This window comes from Carassius auratus, unplaced genomic scaffold (assembly GCF_003368295.1).
Source record: "Carassius auratus strain Wakin unplaced genomic scaffold, ASM336829v1 scaf_tig00011294, whole genome shotgun sequence".
NCBI classification, from domain to species: Eukaryota; Metazoa; Chordata; class Actinopteri; order Cypriniformes; family Cyprinidae; genus Carassius; species Carassius auratus.
Window position 1 is genome coordinate 836277 of NW_020524189.1, and position 22276 is coordinate 858552.

The 22276-nt window shown below is 39.3% G+C and overlaps 1 protein-coding gene across 12 annotated transcripts in view; it reads left to right on the forward strand.

The window, feature by feature from the left end:
• Positions 1 to 22276, forward strand: part of LOC113073063 (FERM domain-containing protein 4A-like) — a 127433-nt gene that overhangs the window by 102000 nt on the left and 3157 nt on the right. For 6 of the 12 annotated variants that reach the window (XM_026245960.1, XM_026245959.1, XM_026245956.1 and 3 more), the window contains 17 exons: positions 876 to 932; positions 2419 to 2441; positions 3132 to 3215; positions 3640 to 3705; positions 4318 to 4375; positions 4605 to 4691; positions 9962 to 10038; positions 11918 to 12059; positions 12394 to 12535; positions 15882 to 16015; positions 16392 to 16514; positions 17058 to 17289; positions 17568 to 17624; positions 17834 to 18071; positions 18149 to 18307; positions 18955 to 19784; positions 20677 to 20773. In XM_026245960.1, the coding sequence (XP_026101745.1) occupies positions 876 to 932; positions 2419 to 2441; positions 3132 to 3215; positions 3640 to 3705; positions 4318 to 4375; positions 4605 to 4691; positions 9962 to 10038; positions 11918 to 12059; positions 12394 to 12535; positions 15882 to 16015; positions 16392 to 16514; positions 17058 to 17289; positions 17568 to 17624; positions 17834 to 18071; positions 18149 to 18307; positions 18955 to 19784; positions 20677 to 20773 (2606 nt within the window). Of the gene's footprint in view, positions 1 to 875; positions 933 to 2418; positions 2442 to 3131; positions 3216 to 3639; positions 3706 to 4317; positions 4376 to 4604; positions 4692 to 9961; positions 10039 to 11917; positions 12060 to 12393; positions 12536 to 15881; positions 16016 to 16391; positions 16515 to 17057; positions 17290 to 17567; positions 17625 to 17833; positions 18072 to 18148; positions 18308 to 18954; positions 19785 to 20676; positions 20774 to 21786; positions 21855 to 22276 lie in introns of all 12 variants that reach the window. The other 6 variants (XM_026245958.1, XM_026245952.1, XM_026245954.1 and 3 more) reach the window with 5 other exon arrangements.

Sequence of the window (22276 nt, forward strand, 5' to 3'; positions counted from 1 at the left end):
CGAGCACCTTAAAAAAAACAAATAGTTCTGCTATGACAAGAACAAAGAGTCTCTCTCTTTCTCCACCCATGCACAATAATATGGTGTATCGTCAATCTCACAGGCTGAAGAGAAGACGATTTGAAAAATGACCAGATCACCCAACACTAATTTAAATTTGAAATAAATGCTGAACTTTGTTGAAAAGAAAAACTGTTTCCACAAAAATATAAGCAACACAACTTTTTTCAATATTGATAATAATAAGAAGAAATATATCTTGAGCAGGGAATCACTGGAATGATTTCTGAAGGCCTGGAGTGATGGCTGCTAAAAATTCAGCTGTGCATTACTGTTATTCTGCCATTTTTATTTGTTTTAATAAAAGTGCTTCATTCTTCCAAAATTTGAGTATGTGTGTGTGTGTGTGTGTGTGTGTGTCACTAGTCACATACCGCACATTCCTACCATGAGCTCATTGCTCACACTTTACTCTAGAGTCTGCTTTCCGATATACGCCAGTACTGTGTGTGTGTGTGTGTGTGTGTGTGTGTGTGTGTGTGTGTGTGTGAGAGAGAGAGTGTGAATGTGTGTGACATTCCTGAAATTCTTGTTAAGCAAAGGTAATGAATCGCTCCATTTTACTTTGTCATTGAAGTAATCAAGACCCCCCACACTTCAAAAACCCCCTCACCTAAAACATGTGTGTGTATGTGGCTTTGTCCTGCTATTGATTACACAGGAAATAGCTGAAGTGATTTGCATAGACTCTTCAGTGATAAGTAAGCAGATCAGGTCATTAAAAGAGAGAGATAAGATAAGAGACAGATTAATGGAGATGTCCTGTCTGCTGTGATCCTGAACTGAAGGGTCTCTTTCTCTCTGTCTGTCTCCAGGAGCTCATAGAGGTGGACAGCGAGGTGGTGTTTGAACTGGCCTCCTTTACCTTACAGGTAAGATCATGTGGGGCTGTTCATAATTTTGTGCACCTTCATAAACCTTAAAGGGGGGGTTAAATGCTCATTTTCACTCAATATCTTGTTAATCTTGAGTACCTATAGAGTAGTACTGCATCCTTCATAACTCCAAAAAGTCTTTAGTTTTATTATATTCATAAGAGAAAGATAGTCTGTACCGATTTTTCCTGGAAAAACACGACCGGCTGGAGGCGTGATGTGTGGGCGGAGCTAAAGAATCACGAGCGCGAATAGGCTTTTGCGTTGAGAGCATGTGGAAGCTGTGACATTACCGTGAGGGAAAACCCATCATCCAAAACAAACCATGGCTTAAAGTCAGATTCAGCCATTTATTTATGATCCAGAATCAGATCCCGAGGCTGAAACTGAACGAGAGCAGCAGCAGCAACGACTCGCTCCGAGCGGGGCTCGAACCCGGGTCTCTGGCATGGGAGGGGACGCACTAACAAGGAGGCAGAGATATTTGAAGCAGTTTTACTCATCGCCTGCGGTTCCAACACACGATCGTGACCCTTTTCCCTTGGGATTGCATCATCCTTAAGAAATAAACGATACGCAAATCCGTCGTCAAACTGGGCCTTGTTTGTAAAACAAGCATCTTCAAAATGCAGGGAACAAATAAAAACACTTGCACAACTCTGTTGATGCTCTGTAAAAATAAACTCCATCCACTGGTCCCTTAATGCTGTTTTTTTTTTGGGAATCTGTGCAGGGTTGTCTTGCCCTGGCAACCAAAAACACACTTCTTTTGTGACTTTTCGCGACGCTCTCGCTCTGATCAGTGAATCGCTCTGATCAGTGAAATGTCTGTGCTCAGCCTCGCTATACGGGAGCGCGCGCTCTTCCGGCAGAAGTGCCTTAGGACCCAAATAAGGAAATTCCGCACAGAGCCATACTCGAAAAAAACTTTCCGAAACTTGTGACAAACTGGAAGGAGTATTTTGGGAACAAAAATACTCCTTCAAACGTACAACTTAATTTTTGAAACTTTGTCCATGTTTAGCATGGGAATCCAACTCTTTAACAGTGTAAAAAACTCAGTATGCATGAAATAGCATTTCACCCCCCCTTTAATAAAGTTCATATATCTCAAATAAAAATGTGTAAGCGTTTCAGAGTCATTTTCAGGTCACTACAGTATTTCAGTCTGACAGGGTGCTTTATTTTAAAACTAAAACAGGATGTTTCCTTTGTACTATAAGTTATCCATACAAGTGAAATACTTTAGAGAAATATGGGTTTTCCTTTATGACTCTGTGTATGTATGATTCAGGTGCAGTATCAGGTATGTTATGCGTGTTTGAACTTTTGGAGGATTCAGTCCAGATGGCTGTGACTACATCCCCTACTGAGACACACATCCACCGTTCTGTGTATCAGAGGATACGATCTTTCCAAGCGGTCTGGTCTACCATCAAACACTAATTATTGATACTAAAATATGTCTTTTTTTCTCCCACAGGAAGCTAAAGGAGACTTCACGAGGTAAGAGGCTGGTTTGAATGAATGAATCACCCTCCAGTGACCTCTTTTACACTCACATGCCTTCGAAGTCTCTATCAGTGTGTCATTGCAGAGTGAAAGCAGATCCGATTTGTGGCGTATATCAAACTCTCCTTCCCACATAAGCACATGCACATGATTCAAGAGATGGAGAGAGAGAGAGAGAGAGAGAGAGAGAGATATGGGGGTGTGAACCCTGGGAACAGAGACAGAGGGGAGGAAATGGAATGCAGAGGATAAACAGTGTTAAATTACACACACTAACCTCTGGCTCTCTCCATCTCTCACACACACTTACACAGACTCTTTCTACACAAAGTATCTCGGCTACAAATCTGTCACATGTGCATCCTTCCAGCTTTATTCTGTCACTGTTTTTTTTTTACTCAATCTTACACTTTCTCTCAACTTCTCCATCATTCTGTTTTCAGAATGGCCTCACTACCACACTACCTTAATTTTTGCATTATGCATTATATATGGTGTGCACATTTTGTATGCATGAATACCCTGATTGTCATTTCCAAGAAAAAGACAGGTCATGTGAAAAAATTATCATTTGCAAAATTATTATTATTCTGTGTCTTCTGTTTCTTTTCCTGGATTCTGATTGACTGATTTTTCGCTCTGTTAGGTGCTTCTTTTTCTGAGCATTTTGTGTTATTTTTACAGTAATGATGCTACAAGGGCTGATCTGAAGAAACTGCCAGCACTGCCTACACAAGCACTGAAGGAGCACCCTTCACTCGCATACTGGTGAGACACACACACACACACACACACACACACACACACACACTGCTGTCAGCTGATAATGGAGAGGTATTAATGAGATGTATCCGCTCTGTGTTCTCTGAGCACCATGGGAAAGGATTCCCCAGAATAATTCTCTAACCTAATTTTCCTCGATTATTTGATGCGAATGAAGTGTTTCACAGATGCTGCCGTTCTGAGACATACTCACTCCCACATATTGAGCAGGCCGTTGTACTTCCTGTTCTAAGAATGAGCTTATCTCCTTCATGGTGATGTGTGTTATTGGCTGTTTCTCTGTACATCTGGAAGCTTTCACTTATCTGTTTGGTGTTCCTGTTAAATTGAAGTAAGCTGACAGTCACATTCTCATGAGCATTGTCATCTTTTGCCGCTAATCTGTGTGTGTGTATATGTTGTTTTGTAGTGAGGACCGGGTCATTGAGCACTATAAGAAGCTAAGCGGACAGTCCAGAGGCCAGGCTATCGTCAAGTAAGTAAAGAATAATTTCATGACCAAAAATGTTTATCTAAATTTGATTGAAAAGCATTTTATCTTAAAGGAATAGTTCACCCAAAAATAAAATGACATTTGGTCACCCTCATGTCATTCCAAATAGTAACTTTTGTGGAACACAAAAAAGATTATAAGATATTTTAACAGTTTTTGTCCATTTTATGAATCAGTGGAGTCATTGGCAACACAAACATCAAACAAAATTATTACATATGGTCACATGACGTGTGACAACCAATGAGATTTCATGCTTTATAAACAGTGTTGACTTTTTATTTTGTCATTTTTTTGTGTTCCACAGAATGCAGTATTTTTTTGTTTTGAGTGAACTCTACCTTTAATTTCGGATACAGTATGTGTTCTTTTATACTTGTTCCGTACTAAATCCTCTTTTAGGAAAATGTTTTGCTTGAAAAGTGTGAAAATGTAACTGCCTAAAGTATCCAAACACTTTTTGTTTGCTTGTTTTTGCAAGTCTCAGTGACTACTCCTGAGATCCACTCCCATGTGTACTGCTATTGCAAATTGTCTGCATATGTAAAATCCATAACATACTGTCAGTGATTTTTTATTTCTTCTCTCTCACAGTTATATGAGTATAGTGGAGTCGTTACCCACATATGGAGTGCATTATTACGCTGTTAAGGTGGGTCTGTGTGCTCTGAGGAAAAATGTATAATCACAGCCGTCAGTCCACACACACACATTCTCACGACCTATAGTATCGCTCTTGACTTAAGTGTTAAAGGATGCTGAAGACTCAGTGTGTTTAAGATAATCGTTCTGTCATCAACCATGAGCTGACACTTCTTTTCTTATTGCTTCGTGTGTGTGTGCATTAATGCTCTCTTTTTCTCACTCTTTCTCTTTCTCAGGATAAGCAGGGAATCCCGTGGTGGCTGGGTTTGAGTTATAAAGGCATTTTTCAATATGACTACCAGGACAAAGTCAAACCAAGAAAGGTAAGACCGCCTATCCTCTGTGGACTTACTACAGTTTGACTTCTGTATGTCCTCCCTGCACATCTCTTCATCTTGGTCATCCCGTAATAGTTGTTCCTCCCTGATGGTAATTAGTAGTGCTTGGCATAATTCTCCCCACACCATTTGTGCTACAGACATGATCAAGACCTTAAATTATGACACTTGTTGAGGAGAGGTGTGCCACTACTTTTCTAAGTGGTCAGACTTACTTGTCAGGCGATAAAATGGACAAATTATTTTTTTGACTTAGGCAACCACCCAGATCCATAGTTACTACTTAAAATGTAGCTTTTTAAGAAAAGCTCTTTGTTTCTTCATGAGGGAGAGAAAAAAATCCTACTTTAAAACTCTCTGCTTTGCAGAAAATATACAATGGATGTAAGCAGTTTCCCTTATGCTTTGTTTTGAAACTTTCTTCAGTTGTGTGTTTGTGCATGTGTATGAATATGAATATGTGTTCATCACCTGATCACCTTTGCTTAACCTCATGACGTCAACCAAGAGAAATCTGACCGTCTGACACTTGGGTGTAGTGACTTCAGATAGGTCATGACCTCTGGCGGTCTGACCCCATAGCGTTTTTTGAAACTTTAGACAGAGACTGTCAAACCTCCAGACAGACGATCAGCGACACCAGGCAACTGAAATGCTACAAATCCGTCTCAGTCAGAAGAAACGCTTGCTGTTGGGAATGACTTTACTTCAGGTGTGTGTCCCGATGGCTTTGGTTTTCCATTCTCACAGCACACACTCGTGTTTAAGTTCTCTCCAAAGGACAGGCAAAAACTTCAGCCTGTGGTGAGGAACAGAAATCCTTTCCCAAAACCGCAAGCTAAAAATAGTGTTCAAAGCAGAAAATCCAGCCAAGCGCAAAGCCAAACTCAGGCCTATTTACAGAGAAGGATCTGTTACAGAAATCGAAAGTTGAAATGAAACAACATAGCGGAGAGCAGCTCAGAATGGAGGGAAAATAAACCAGCGAGAAGAACTGATGCGTCTGCAAAAATGCCACAGATGCAAACTAAACAAAATTATAGTTTTATTGACAAATCCAACTAAACCTGGATGACAATTTAAAGGGATAGTTCAACCAAAACTCCAAACCTGTAATACTTCTTTTTGTACTGTAGAACACAAAAGATTTAAGTGTTTTTGTTGATACAGTGCAAATCACAACAATATTGGACCCTATTGACTTTCATTGAATAGGAAAAAAAACTAAGCAATTACATATATTTTTTAAATATCTTCTTTAATGTTCTACAGAAGAAAGAAAGTCCTACAGGTTTGAAATGAAATAACATGAAAGTGAGTAAATAATGACAATATGTCTTGTGCGAACTATTACTTTAATCACAGAGAACGATCAGACATCTAGCTCTATGTTCAAATGCCAGACTGCAACTTTCCACTGATCTGCATTTCAGATGGGTCATTTCCACTAATGTTCTCACTGCACAGTTTGCCTTCATCACATGCACGTTTTAATGTTTTGACGAAAAGCTCACATGCGCTAATGGTTTGCGGCTGTTCTCCATCTCTAAATATGCCAAATATGCCACACACTAAAAGTTGCAGACTCTGTGAGTTAGTTTCCAACTAATTAAAACGTTTCACAGAGGTGTGACAGGTACATTTATGGTTTCATCTTGAATTGGGGTGTGTCTGTTTCTCAAGAGCTATTGTTCTCTAGCTAAACTCCCTCCAGCAGCCTCGCTGACTCCAAAACCCGCAACAGGAAACCCAGCAGCAGACACACGCAGAATTGCAGAATCGCCCTGACAACACAAAACATACTGGAAACATTAGTGCATCTGATGAATCCGGGACCATTCCTCAAAAACTGGCATGTGTGTGGCTGTATCTGAATGTTTTGGATCAGCTCATTAGCTCGACTAACTGAAAGATTCTTGCCTTGTAAAACATGAACAGCACAGCAAATCTAAGAAGTGTATAGCTGCCCTTCTAGCCAGATGTGACGTTGTACTTATGAATCATGGTATTGCAACCCTTTAGTCACCGGTGATTGTTTTCATCCTGTCTGCTGCTAGTGACCTTTGACCTTTCCAATTTCCTGTCTTTTCTCATAAGCACTCGTTATAGCTCCGGCTTCGTGAATACCATGCCACACACGCACAGTCTTCCTGAGTGTTTCTGAGTGTCTTTTGAGAGAGAGAGAGGGGGTTGGGGGCTTGTTGTAATATTCTTTGTACAGACAGACTGCAGCATGGGCGTTGTACGTTATATTAAAAGTAAATCCAATGAATGTGAGTCAAAGTGATGAAACTCTTATGACGTTTACACTGAGACTCCCTTACCCTTATATTGGAACTTTCCCGATAATTGTTTTGGTTTTTAGGAGGGCTGCCCCTAATAGTTGACTAATCTTTAGACTACGAGAAGAGGCTTGGTTGACCAAAATTGTGTTAGTTGCTTTGTTACAGAAATTTTTTTTTTTGACTTGAAACTCGGTGTATACTTGCCTTACAGACATGAAAAATATATCTATAGAGAGTGTAATGTCTACTTTCAAATAAACAATACAAATCTGAAAAGCAAATATCCTCAAATTATGTAATACGTACGAAACTTGCATGCAGGCACATCTACTACTGTGGAGAGGACGAGTCAGTATCAAACACTAGTTTATCAATAGATTATTAAAATGTTGATGCAGATTAATTTTACTGTTTTTCCCTGACACATTCATGATCATTACTTCTGCCAGTGTGCTGTAGCAAGTTTTATGAGTGTACTTGAGTGCTTATTAGACTGTAGGCAGTTAAAATCTCATTGTCATGATTTAAATGGTTTATTAATAAACATGCAATTAGTTGACTAATGCTTAAAATGAACGACTACTAGTCAACCAGAAATATCTTTAGTCAAGGGCATCTTAGTTTTTAGTGATCCTTAGCTCTGTGCTTGAACTCTAGATAGGATTAAGTTTCAATAAGTGGCTAGTTTTGCATTGGTTTTGCATTTTTTGCTGAATAGAAAGCTCAAAAGAACAGCCTTTATTCGAAATAGAAAAATGTTCTAACATTGCAAATGTCTTTACTGCCACTTCAATCAATTTATTGAATACTAAATAACAGTATTGATTTCTTTAAAAAAAAAAAATCATACCCCAAACTTTTGAATGGTATTGTAAATATATTTTATTTTAATATATTTGGTACCATCTGATTAAGAATAGACTATTTCACTCAGCATTTGTGTGTGTTGTTTGCATGCTTTTGTTTCTGAGTTTTTCATTTGACTGCATCCTAACATCAGACTTTACTGGAATCAACTCCATCAGAACTGAGGTGGGGTTTTCAGATACAGGCATAGCCATTCTCTGGACCCCGTTGCCATGGCCCTGAGCATTCATTTAAAATCATTTGAAGTCCAGAACATGATTTAACCATGTTTCCAGAGATCTAAATAACCAAACAACTTGATGACTGGAACACGGTTCAGCTGTCAGTGAAATATGTGCTAGAACTAACCAGGATTCAGCACATCACTGGGCACATGGCCCCCCTTTGAAATGTCTTTTCTCTTTTCTTACAGCCTCTCCTCGTGACTGAAAGCCTCAAAATCGCACACACTTTCAGCTGAGATTGTCTCAACCCAGAACAATAGTTGAAGTCCCCAGTTCCACCTCACTGTGCCCAAAATACTCTGGTGTGGTTAATGCTCCATGCCTCATTGGCTATTATAACATGGAACATTGCAGCCTCCCTCACTTTCTTTTTCCTCTCCCTCCCACTTTCTTAGGGAGAGAGAGATTTGTATCTCCATAATGAAAGTTGTTTTGAAAGTGTTGAGGGTCAAGTTTGGTCTTGGTCCCATGAGACCATCAAAGTATCTCATAAACACCAGGAAACATTCACTTCCTCAACATCTCTGTGTTTTTCAGTTGCACTGTGTCTATGATATTTTGGGATGGAAATCAGAAGTATTTTAAATATTCCGGTTTAATGTTCCTCTATTTAATCTGAATTAGTTATTTTTAAAGTACAGAACTTTGGTATACTGTGTAGTTTTGAAGTGCTTTACAGATAAATTTGAATTGAATTACCAATTTCGTTTAGAACGTTTGGAGAACATTGTACCAAACAAAACAATGCTATCTTTGGTAACATATTTGAATGTTATTTAATGTTTTAATTACTATAAAATGTGTTATTTAATGTAAATATGTATTAGTATTATTTTAGTATTATTTGATATTTGATTCTTTAAAGATTATTTAGCAGCAGCTGGACTTTCTCTCTCATTCAGTTGAATTGCAGGAAGACTATTTTAATGCAGTATTTTATCTGCATCAGTGGAATTTTGCAGTTGTTTAAGGACCGTTTTTAGAACCTAATGTTGTGAAAATCATTTGGTTCCAGTAGAATTTTAAAAATGGAACCAGCTCTAAATTCCCATTGCTAGTGATATATGTGGAAATAGTTGTGTGTGTGTAACTATGTTCCTTCCCTCCCCTCTTCCTTCATCTGTCCATTGTTTTCCCAGGCTCTTAAAATTCTTGAGCTCTTCAAGCCAGCCCCCTCCCCTCTCCACTCTCTTCCATCATTTTTTTATTTCTCTTTTCCTTTATTTTTCTTTTTTCCACATACATACCACTTTTTCCGCCACTCTCTATTTGTGTTGCATTTTCTTTGTGTCTGTGCAGCTGATGGCTCCAGGAGTCCAGTGTGTGATTTGCACACAGCTGTGTGAGTGTGTGATGGCGTGTAATGAGAACCAGAACCTGGTTTCTTGAGTGAATGAAAGGAAAAGAGGTGGAGGAATTTAACAAAGCTGTTGCACTGGGTTTTGAGGGGTTACTATAGCACACACACAAACACATGACTCTGAACTTTCCATAAACCCCGCCTACACAGGAAGTGTGTGTTCCTGAGGGAGGAGAGGCTTGGAAGGGGGCTGACTCTTCCCATTCTTGCTTGCTCGCTCACTCTCCATCTCTTGATCCAAACAGTCTCTCTTTCTACACATATACATAGGAGGACTCATTGTTCCCCTGTGCTTAAGGAGGATTTTACAGACTCACACTCACCATAAGCAATGACATTTTTGCACAGGAAATTTGAATATCTTGGCTAGGTCTTGCCTTCTGGATTTTATTTTAATGCCTTTTCCTTTAGTTTTCTGATCTGGAAGGAGTTTACAGTCTGCAGAGATTGGAGCACCATCCGTGGATTGTTTGATTAAGATTTTGGGAATGTTGTAAAAACGTTCTCTCATCTCTGCAGGTGTTCCAATGGAGACAGCTGGAGAACCTGTACTTCAGGGAGAAGAAGTTCTCAGTGGAAGTCCATGACCCAAGAAGGTAAATCTACATTACAGCCTACACGTGTCCGCTCACACACACAGGTCATGGATTATGTAGGCTTACATACAGTGTGTCAAATACACTGACGGGACATGTTGCGAGTACCACTTTCACTCCAACCCAGCAAAGGTTTGAAAGACAAGTTTGTTTAGATCTCATAAAAAGTTTGAAAGATCTCAGCGTCTATGTTTTACCTTTGATTCTTTTGGATCCCAGTGTGGGAATCATTTGAATTAGTTATGATGGATGATGTTCTGAGCTATACATTGGATTATTACTAGCAGCAAGAGTAAAATATGGTAGATTGTGACGCTGTTTTGGTACTATTTAAATGGAGGAACATTGTTATATAGCATCTACACATGCATCTTTTGTTCATGTTTAATCTTGAAAATATATCAAACTTTGATAGGAAAATCCATTTTGTGTTCTTTTGAACATAAAGAGAATTTTTGTAGGTAAATGTTCTGAGTTACTTCTGGTTGGATTCTGCCCACAAGTGTTCACTGAGCTTAGCTGTTTGTTATTGGATTGAAATCTCGGACTTCCTGTGTCCTGTGGAGAACAGCGTAGAAGTACAAGTGGAACAAATGAGCAAAAACAAACCCTCCTCGTTTTCTCTGTCTGTCAGGTAGAGAATGAGTTATGGTTTGAGTTCATCTCGTTTTTCTGCTTCGCTCTCTCATTCTGTCAAAACTGGGAAAAAATTTTTCATATCTTCAGTTTGTTCTTACCCTCTCTCTTTTGATATTAGGATGTGTTTAGGGTTTAATCAGGCCCTTATGACATCATCAGTGCGTGTCGAGGGCTGGATAGTCTCTTTAGGAGAGTAGACACTGCCAAAAGCAGCAGCACACGCTGCCTCAGATGCTGACAGATAAACTGCCTCATTCACGCTGTTCAAACAACTACCACGACAGCCCAGAATCGAGGAGAACACAGAGGGAGTTCACAGAAATGCTGGAGGCTGGGAAAATAAGACATGAAAGAGAGCAAACCAGTTAACGAAGATGAAACAATTTATTTTGCAGCATGAGGGACTATAATGTATTTCCTCCTTGTTAATTTCACTGTCATTCAGTTAAACACAATGCGACACAACGCACACATACACTAATATAGTTCTGATAAGAGTCAGAACACAAGGCTCTGTTGTTTATCTTTGTTCTAGTGGAGGGGCCTGGAGGTTTTTATAAAACCCATCACAGGACACACACGTGCGCTGGGTTTGACCACAGTGTAAATGCTGTGTGTGTTTGTGGGCTGTGCTGTGCTGTGTGTGGTATGTTAAGCCGATACATTGCAAAGCTGTCAGGAGTATTATGTGCTAACACCAGTTCACATTTCAAATCTCCCACACAATATATATAATATACTGGTGGCTAATAATATGGCAGACAGTAGAACTGAAATGCATTTTTGTGAGGTTTTATCATTCGTCTCTAGTAGTAAGTCAATCCGCCAAAATCGCCATCGATCAAAAGTTTGGATGGCATTCTTGGATGCTATTGCACTACTAGAAAAAACTGCATCACTGTTTTGACAAAAATATTAAACAGCACCACTAGTTTCAAGATTGATAGTTATAATAAATATTAATAGCAAATCAGCATATTGAAAGGATTTTGAAGGATTGTGACACTGAAGACGGGAGTAATGGCTGCTGAAACAAGAATATTTAACATTTCACAATATTTCACAACATTTCATCCAAATTAGAGGAGCTAATGTTTTTTGACTGTGTATTTATTGAAATGACAAACACAAAGTGTTTTTAATGTGTTTGGGCAATAATACACATTTTGGCATCTGTTTCTGCACTGACAATGTCATCAAATTCAGTGAATATAAAGTTGTTTTGTGTTCAATCCAACTGTAGGGCGTCGGTAACGCGGAGGACGTTTGGTCACAGTGGCATCGCCGTGCACACCTGGTACGCCTGTCCCACCCTCATCAAATCCATCTGGGCCATGGCCATCAGCCAACACCAGTTTTACCTGGACCGCAAACAGAGCAAAGTGAGTGTGTGTTTGTGTTCTTGGATCTGTCTCCAAACTTTTTATTTTATCAAAGTGTATGTGTGTTTGGTTGATAACCTTGTTCTTACTACATCAACCTTCCTGTGTGTTTCTGTGGTCTACCTCTAACCGTCTCACCGTCTAGACAACCATCTCGCTACAATTCTCAGAGCCACATACACTTACACACACAGACTTCTAACTATCTGTCTCTGATTTTGCTCAAGGATTCTGTTACACTTTTAAAAGCTGCGGAATGTTCTTCTCTTGGAAAATTCTGACACACTCAACACAGCTGGCAAGCACATTCACTCTCTCCGTCTCTGTTTCTCAGAGTAAGATCCACGCAGCACGCAGTCTGAATGAGATAGCCATAGACCTGACAGAAACAGGAACCCTCAAGACGTCCAAACTGGCCAACATGGGCAGCAAAGGCAAAATCATCAGCGGCAGCAGCGGAAGCCTGTTGTCCTCAGGTCAGAACCCGCACAAACAATCACACAAAACAGGTGCGATTACAAGATCACTTTCTTCCTGTTTACAGCTATCATCTGGAAATTATGTCCTGATGCACATATGAAGTGTTGTTGGTAGTTTGACATTTTTGAAAAATTTGAGTTCTCTCGCAAAACTATTGCCTTCCCCTGAGAAACTTTATGTTAACTCGCAAAACATTTGTTCACTGCGCAACAGTATTGTGTTGCCCTGAGAAACCTTTGCATTCACTTACAGTTCCCCAAGAAACTTTGTATTCACTCCAAAAAAAATTGCGTTCTCTTGCATCAGTAATTGCATTCCCAGAGAAACTTTGCATACACATGAAAAAGTGTTGCATTCCCCCAAAAAACGTTGCGTTCACTCTCAAAACCATTTATGTTCTCTCCAGAGAAACTTTTGTGAAGAGAATGCAAAAGCATTGAATTATAATTTTTCCTCCCATGTCCCTTTAACAAGCTCTGTAGAAAGTTGGAACATAAAAAGGGTAAAAAGCTTCAGTCTTGTAATGTGCAATTGGCTTCAAACACTCTGTCCTGTTTAATGCATGAATCTAGTGTTTATGATCTCATGATGTCATACACTGGGAGTTTTAGGGTGTGGGCAAGTGTGTACATTTTCTACGGGGTGAGAGTGAGAATAGCTTGTCTTGATGTTGGTTTTGGACTCCTGCAGTGGTGTCAGGTATCATGAATTAAATGCGCTCATAGCAGGACTCTGGTGTCAGTCATATGATCTCCCCTTTCATCTGAGCCATGTGTCTTCTGCCTCTTAATCATTGACCACACATCAGAGATTAGATCATTGTGGAGGCTTGGACATCGCTGCATTTTGGAGTAGTTTGCTTTGGTTAGACAATATGAAAATGAAACAGCATTCACAACCCATTTCACTTCTGTAATCTGAGGGATTCCCAAATTAATTTGGTTATTTGTGGAGAGAAATTGTAGAGTACGACTTGGATTTGGAGAGTAGGAATTGATTTTATCCATTGGGATTTGTTAAGTGGATCAAACATGTAGTGAGGTGGTTGAAGGGGAAGAGTATACTTTTTCCCTGCTTATGCATTTTGGGTTATATAAGCAGAAAACAAAAATGTAGAAGACATTATTAAATTTTGCTTAATTTCTAAGAATAACATGCACTGATAAGTCAGTCAATGTATGAATAGGAACATTTATTAGTAAAGCATTGTTATAAATACGGTACTGTTCAAGTCCATGTGTGTGTCATTGCTTTGTAAAGCACTCAGATGCTGCAGAAATTTATTGTCTTTTTATATGTAGTGTCTGAAAGAATAGAGAGATTTCACAGAGATGCTCTCCAGAACAATGTCGCCCTGTTCTAGTGACAGAATTATTCTGTGTTTTTGTGTGGTGCAGTGTGATGCCTTTCTTTGCTTCATAGGTTCACCACAGTTCTGCCCCTCTGGAATTCCCATGAACCCCACCCAGATCAAGTTTGTGTCCATTACTAATTTTCTCTTAAAGGCCGTGTTGCAGGGTTAATTTTTCAACGAATTTGTGCAATTTGCTTGATGGTGATAAACATTTAAACTGTTATCCATTGTATTTAATGTTGTTCGGTATCACAAAATGGAATATACATTTTAATTAAATAAATGTATGCATTTAGCAGACGCTTTTATCCAAAGCGACTTATCTTACAGTGGTTTGCAACGATTCTCCTTTCCCCCACAATGCATTGCATTACGTCACCTTGGGGAGAGAATTTACCAAAGCCCACCTTGAGAGCATTGAGAGTGACTAGAGAGACGAGTAGTAGACGAGAGTATTCAGATAGCGCAGATTATAGATAAATAGATAAATACATAGATAGATAGATAGCGACCAACAGCGACCAAAACGCACTCACTTCCCTACAGACCATTTTTGAGACATTGAAATAAAAATGATATACATATCTTGAGTGATTTATGTACCCATTAATCGACAGTGGTGGTTAACCTGCAACATGGGCTTTAACGTCTTTCACTTCACCTCCCCATGCTGAGCGCTTTCCACTGGGAAGCAAAAATTATGGATTTATTTGGCAACTTGGCAAATCCAAACTTGGCTGAGTGGAAAAGCCCTTCGCAGCTAAATACTCCAGTCACACATACACACAGAACTGAGAGACGAGAATTCACACTCTTGTTCAGAGTGATTCTGGAATATTTACTTTTTATATTTTTATAAAAACACCCTGCTCTTAGTGTGTACAAGATTTTTTTTTTTATAAACATCAAGTATTTTTTTGTCCAAAATTCCATACCATTCAAAAGTTTGGGGTTGCTTAGATTTGGTTTTCTCTGTTTTTTTTAAAGAAGTTTTACCAAGGCTGCATTTATTTGACCAAAAATTCAGTAACAACAGTAGTACTGTGAAATATTATTACAATTAAAAGAACAAAAATAAAAGTTTTAATTTTAAAATCTAACTTATTCTTGTGATGCAAAGCTGATTTCTCTGTATTTTACTCCAGTCTGCTCCTTACATGCTAATTTGGTGCTCAATAAACATTTATTCTTTTCATTAATCTTGTAAGCAGTTGTACTGGTTAATAATTTTTGTAAATAAATAAAAAAGAACAATTATTTTAAATAGAAATCTTTTTAGACATTACAAATGTCTTGACTTTTACTTTTGACCAATGTAAAGAATTCTGGCTGAATAAATGCATATAAATACCATGCCATATTGATATACAGTGACACGACACATTTAGGGTTTCAGTGCTGCTTCTGCAGCCGTAGAGTAAAGACACACACATAGCAGACCTGAAGAGATGCAGGTGGCCGTCCATGATGCTATATAGTTTCACTGTGAGAAAATACACATTCACAGCCTTGACTAATTTCTGCCATAGGTAAACTAACACTGGTGTAATGTCTTTTGCATTGTGTGGGAATATTAAGGTATCGCTGCTGTTATGTAATCCTTCCCAATCTTGCCAAAAAAATTAGCTGACTTCCTCGTAAACATCTCAGACATACACACCTATGCCTTATAGATCAACATCCACAGTATCTGCTAAACAATGCTGCCCCATTGGAGCCCTTTGTTCAATTTTGTCCGGAAACACACACACACACTTTGCCCCTTTCATAGCATTGAAAGAGGTGAAGTATACACCCTCTTGCTAAGCAATAAGGTCAGTCTGATTGTTTAAGCCTGTGACTTTTTGAAGTCTGGAGCTGCAGGTACCAATTTGACCTTTAGCCATTTCTGATCTTTGAACTTTAGGTTAAACACACATACATATTTGTTAAAACCTTGTCAACCCTAGATTTGATCCAACTTTGTGTGTGTGTTTGTGTGTGTGTAGGCTCTCAAGAGTCGGATAGCTCCCAGACCGCTAAGAAGGACATGTTGGCAGCTCTGAGGGCCAGACAGGAAGCTCTGGAGGATACGCTGAGACAGAGAATAGAGGAACTCAAGAGCATCTGCATCAGAGAAGCGGTGAGGATCAAAACAACTTCTCACTTCAGCATAACGGCTCTGTTCGGAAACCTGAGGTTACTTGCTATCTGCAGTCGTCTACATAGGAAGCTGTTTTGTATAATTTTGATATTTTTGATGTGCTTTGTTCAAATATACAGTCACTCTTAAAAGTCTTTAACTGTTTAACAGAATCTCTTAAAGAAAAATCACTTAAGAATTCATTGCAAAAATTGCAATATGGGTTCTTCATTAAAAGAAAATTGTGTTGCATATAGTCAAGCCTGGCTTTGCTGCTCACATAGGAGCTGATCAGAGCTAGAATCTTAATCTCACACACTCATACACACACAACAACAGCTGGATTAAGAGTGTAACATAGTGTGCTGTGTTTCAGGAGCTGACAGGAAAACTTCCGAAAGAGTACCCTCTCGACCACGGGGAGGAGCCGCCCACCGTCAGACGTAAAATCGGCACTGCCTTCAAACTAGATGAGCAGAAGCTCCTGCCCAAAGGAGAGGTCAGGGATTATAGTGTTTATAGTGTGATTTAAAGTTGGTATCGATCAACCTCTAAACCCCTGACCACAGCGAACGCTGCACAATGGTTTGATCATTCACTGCCCTTTAAGCCTCAATCAGATATTCATGTATGTGTGCAGAGGTCTATAAATAGCTCCAGTCTGGCATGATCAGAGGAAGTGGCGATAGTGCAGTGTGTGTGTTGAGTGTCAGCCAAAGGAGCTGGATTACAAAACCCAAAAAAAGGGCTTAGCTGTGTGAATGAAGAATGCTGATTTATATAAGAGGTCACAATCTTTCCCTTTGTATGTGTGTTTTACATGGCTGATGATTGTTGATGTTGGTTGATTAATCGAAGGCATTGAAAAGAGGCCACAATATATTAGCTGTCTCAATGTGTGTGTGAGAACTAGACAACTTGGCATGCATAGTTGTCTTGTTATTCTGTCGGAGTGTGTTTTGCTCATTTCACAAAGGACAATTTGAATGATTGTTTTTTTGCTTAGTTTACTCATTTTGTGTGTTTACATCTGTTTTTTTAGGAAGAGGAATTGGAGCGTTTGGAAAGGGAATTTGCCATCCAGTCTCAGATAACAGAAGCGGCACGGCGGTTAGCATCTGATCCTCACATCAGCAGCAAAAAGCTGAAGAAACAGAGGAAGACGTCGTATCTGAACGCTCTGAAGAAGCTGCAAGACATCGAGAATGGCATCAACGAGCACCGCGTTCGCTCTGGGAAGAAACCCACACAGCGTGCTTCACTAATCATAGAGGGTGAGGAATTCTGTTCTTTGTGTTTGAGACATTTTTGCAGCACTCCTGTGAGTTCATTAAGTGCTTCCTCTGTAAAGTCGTTCATGCTGAGAGCAAGAGTAATTGCAGCTCCCTTATAGACCTATAAAACTGAACCTATGTGTCTGTGTGTGACCTCTGCTGTGGAAATTAATTTAACGCACTCGGGTTCATGCTCAGGTTGCAAAGATTTGTTTGACATGTTGGTGTGTGCGAGTTTTCGCTTTTAAGTTGTTAATGTGTTTGTCTTTGTTCGGCAGAAGCAAATATTGGCTCAGAGGACAGTTCACTGTCTGACGCCCTGGTGCTGGATGATGGTGAGTTTTGTCAGATTTTTATGCATGAATATTAATTTTAAATATCTGAAAGCACAAAAGTGAACACGCCCTACTGTGCACTCTCTTTTCCCTGCGTGTGTGTGTTTTGGGACTCGGTCCGACCCCGTGGTCAAAGTCGTATTTCAAAAATTGTTTAGTGCACCTTTAAATTATATATTTATCTAATTTCCTCTCACTCTGTTCTGCAGATGACCCCCAGGTGACAGGAACCCCCACGTTCTCTCCGGCTGCCTCCCCACACAAAGGTCTCCCTCCCCGACCCCCGTCCCACAGCCGACCGCCTCCCCCACAGTCCCTGGATGGACTGAGACACCTGCACTACCAACGCAGTGACTACGACAAGTCCCCGATCAAACCGCGCATGTGGAGCGAAAGCTCATTAGACGAACCCTATGAACGGGTGAAGAAACGTTCCTCACACTCTAGGTATGGAACAGTCAGAAAATTAGTGTTGGTATGACTGGTGTGGTGCACATTTAAATGAAGAAATGATGTTTATTCAGCAGTAGTCACAGGCGGTTCCCCAGCACTGGCAGCTGTGAGGCGGGAGGGAGCAACTCTCTCCAGAACAGCCCTGTGCGCTCCCTCCCTCACTGGAACAGCCAGTCCAGCATGCCCTCTACCCCTGACCTGAGAACACGGAGCTACGTCCACTCAGCCAGGTGCTGGCAACATGAGAACATCACCTATGCTTTTATTCAACATAATATTTAGTTATATTCTTAGGCTATACACGTTGATTCTTATTTTATATGAATGGTTCATGTATTCAATCATATTTTATATTACTGTATGTAATAAATATATAACTGGATTTCATTTAAAATTAAAACCAAACATAAAATCTCCATGCAAATTCAAAATGAACCCTGTTTACTGTCACAATACTCATTTATTCCAAAGGAAAATAATGTTTGTTTGTAATCTTTCTTCAAAATACACTACGTGTCTTTTATTATTATTACTTATTTTATTTTTTAATGTTTTTGAAATAAGTCACTTATTCTCACCAAGGCTGCATTTATTTGATTTATTCTAATATGCTGATTTGCTGCTCAAATATTATTAGATATTATTGGTGCTCAATTATTAATAATAGTTCTTCTTATTATAAAAACATATTTTATTACAATAAACATTTTTACAACATTTACATAAAATTGAAACATTTTGTACCATATATTTGTTGTTGTATTTTGATAATTTTAATGGATCCTTGCTGAATAAAAGTAAATATTTTTTATAAATATATAAAAAAAATTATAATCCACTACATTTTTTATTTTATTTTTTCTCTCTTTTTTTTCAGTCTAACTCAGCCATTCCGTGGCCGGAGTTCCAGTTTAGAGTCTCAGGGGAAGCTGCTATCCTTGGATGTGGACACAGAGGCGGTACTTAGCCCTGACCTGTTTCTGTCAGGACCACAGAGGACAGGAAGCAATGGCTCTGTTGTCCCTGACGACTGCTCATCTTGCACCAGCCATTCCAGTTCAGAACATTACTACCCCTCATCCATCTCCAACCCTAACTACTGTACACTGGCTGAGGACTCGCCCTCCAAAGCCCGACAAAGGCAGCGGCAGCGTCACAAGTCTGCCGGACACCTGGGTGCGTCCAGTTCTGGCAGTATGCCCAACCTAGCGGCCCGCAACGGGAGCACCCACGGAGGGGTGTGCGGAAGCCATCAGGGCGTGTACCTCCACAGCCAGAGCCAACCCTCCTCACAGTATCGCATCAAAGAGTACCCACTGTACACAGAGGGCAGCAGCCCCAGCGCCGTAGTTGTCCGCAGCCTTGAGAATGACCAGGAGGGACACTACAGTGTCAAGGCACAGTTCAAGACCTCCAACTCATACACAGCTGGGGGGCTTTATAAGGAAGGGTGGGGCTCTGGGGAGGACGGGGAAGTGGGTGGTGGCAGCGGGAGGTTGACGCCCTCACGCTCACAGATTGTGAGGACTCCGTCTCTAGGCAGGGAAGGAGGAGGAGGGGGACGGGCAGCGGTGTCAGAGGAGCTGCGCTGCTGGTACCAGCGCTCGTCTGGATCGCTGAAGGAGCACAGCCGTGTCACGCACACCAGCTCCAATGCTTCAGACGGCCGTGGAGGACGAATAGGGACACTAGTGAAGGGGTCACCAGGTGAGAGGGTCAAATATAAACTATGCAAAAAACAATATATGGATACCTGCTAGACCTCAGTCAGAGTAAACATCATAAACATCATAAATTAGATATATATATATATATGATTGCCTGTTCTCTGTGTGAAAGTGTGTTAACTGAATGCTTTACAATTTCTGTGCTTCATGTATTTGAGCACTGTCCAATTCATGTCATTTCCTCTGTGTGCTGTATGTAAAATGAGTTTTACCCTGGCTTTATTTGAAAAATATGATTCCCAATGCACACAAACTTCCCAGAATACTGAGTGCCCTGTTGAGTTCACTTTCTTTTTAATTATATTTGTATTAAATATTTAATTATTTGTGAAAAATACTTTTAAACATCTAAAGTATGTTTATTTTACACGTTTAGTTTTTTAATCCATTGTCAAATTATTTCACATTTCTTAAATATTAATAATAAAAAAAATCTATATTATATTGGCTTTATGTCGGCTATCGACCCTGTTGCTTTCCAAGATACCAGCATCGGCTGTCAAAAAACAATTACGTAAGGTCTGTACATATTTATGCTACTGCAGTGATTTAGTGTGTGTGACAGAGAAAGAGAAAAAGGGGTGAAATGAGATCTATTTTAATGTGTCAACTTCAGTACATTGCAGGTGAGGTCTGTGTGTGTGTGTGGAGGCTGTCAGGGTGGTCTGGTCAGTGTGTGGGTGTGTGTCGTGGGGATTATCACCTCTCTCTGGGTGGCAGAAACACTCTAAACCTTTTCCAGAAGCTCAAAAGGGTGTTGACAGCAAGCAGTCCGCTTTATCTCTTACACATTCACCACTTGCATAGGCCTATGTGACTGTAGTTCAGCTGTATGCATTAGTGTCTTACAGTGGAGTCTGTGTGTGTTTCAGCTGCATCTCCACACAGTCAGAGGAGTGGAACTCCCTGCAGTGACCCTGCAGCTACACCCCCCTGCAGCCCACAACACATACTCAACTGGCAGAGCGGGTAAGACACTATATATATACACACACACACACACACACACACACACACACACATATGGAAATGCCTCGTAGTCCAATATTATTTTCTTGAAATGTAGATGGTCTAGAAGAAACTGTGGGTTGTAGTTTATGTCTAGTTAGTAGTTAGTCAATCTTAGTAACACAACATAGCATCTTGCATTCCTGTGGCTCGATAGATGAAGTAATGCATCTCTGTAGTTTCTTAGATGGACTGACCAATCAGAATCATGTAATAATACTAAATAAGTTACACTTTTTTTCAGACTAATACGAAGGACAAATCACTTTAAATTAGCTTAGATTTTTTTTCCACATAATTACAATTGCATTGCAGTTAATGCAAATAGTTGAATATTTGAATACTTGAAATATTATTTGTCAGTGATTTCCATCACTCTAGACAAGTGTATGCTTTTAGACAAGTCTTTTATGGTTTTCCTTGCACTAAACTTTGACCAAGAATGTGTGCATGTATAGTTACAGTGTGTATATATATATATATATATATGTATATATATAAATTTTATATATATATATATATATATATATATATATATATATATATATATATATATATATATATATATATATATATATATATATACTTAATATTTTCATTGTGCTGTTCTTGGTTTCTTCCAAGATTGCACATTTGGCTTGGTTTTCCAATACATTGTACAGTTTTGCTTGTAAGTGGGTATTTACTTCAAAGAACTGTATAAATTCAGACATATTTGAGGATTTTGGTCAAAGTCTGGGTTAAGGAGCACATTCTCTTGGTTTAGATGTCTACTTAACTGTACCAATGCTTTGTCTGTTCACTTTAATAGTGTGTAACAGAACTACCCCAGTGTCAAAATTACACCACTCACTCTACATTAACTGATCACGACTACCCACAAACGCTAACATCTCTCTCTCTCTCTCTCTGTCTGTGTCTCACTAACCCACCTCTGCTTGAATGTGTACTGTATGTGTGTTTTCTCGGGGCAGTGATACGACTGAAAGTTCTCCTACTGAAGACCGTTCTCCCTCTCACCAAAGCACTGAACAGTAGAGAGGTACACTCTCTCTCTCTCAATCTCTATCTCTCTGCATGCTCTGTATCTCACTCTTTCACCCCTTCACCTCTCTGACGGTGTCATTTGCTTGTGTTGGAAGTGGATTTGAATTTCAGAATACAAATTTTAAGTGTTAAGATTTACTGGAGAGTACTGAAACAAAACTCAGTTGTGGGCAGTATCACAAAATTTGAAGTTTTATATTATGTGGTGTAACAGTTACTTTATATTTATATTATATTTTTATTTCTAAAATTAGGTTTAAAAAAAAAAATATATATATATATATATATATATATATATATTATAGGAAAGAAAAATATGTAATGTTATATATTAAATATTTTATTTTATAAATATATTTTAAAAATGAATCCATTAAATATGTTAAAAAGGAAATGTAATGTGTTAAATGTAATGTG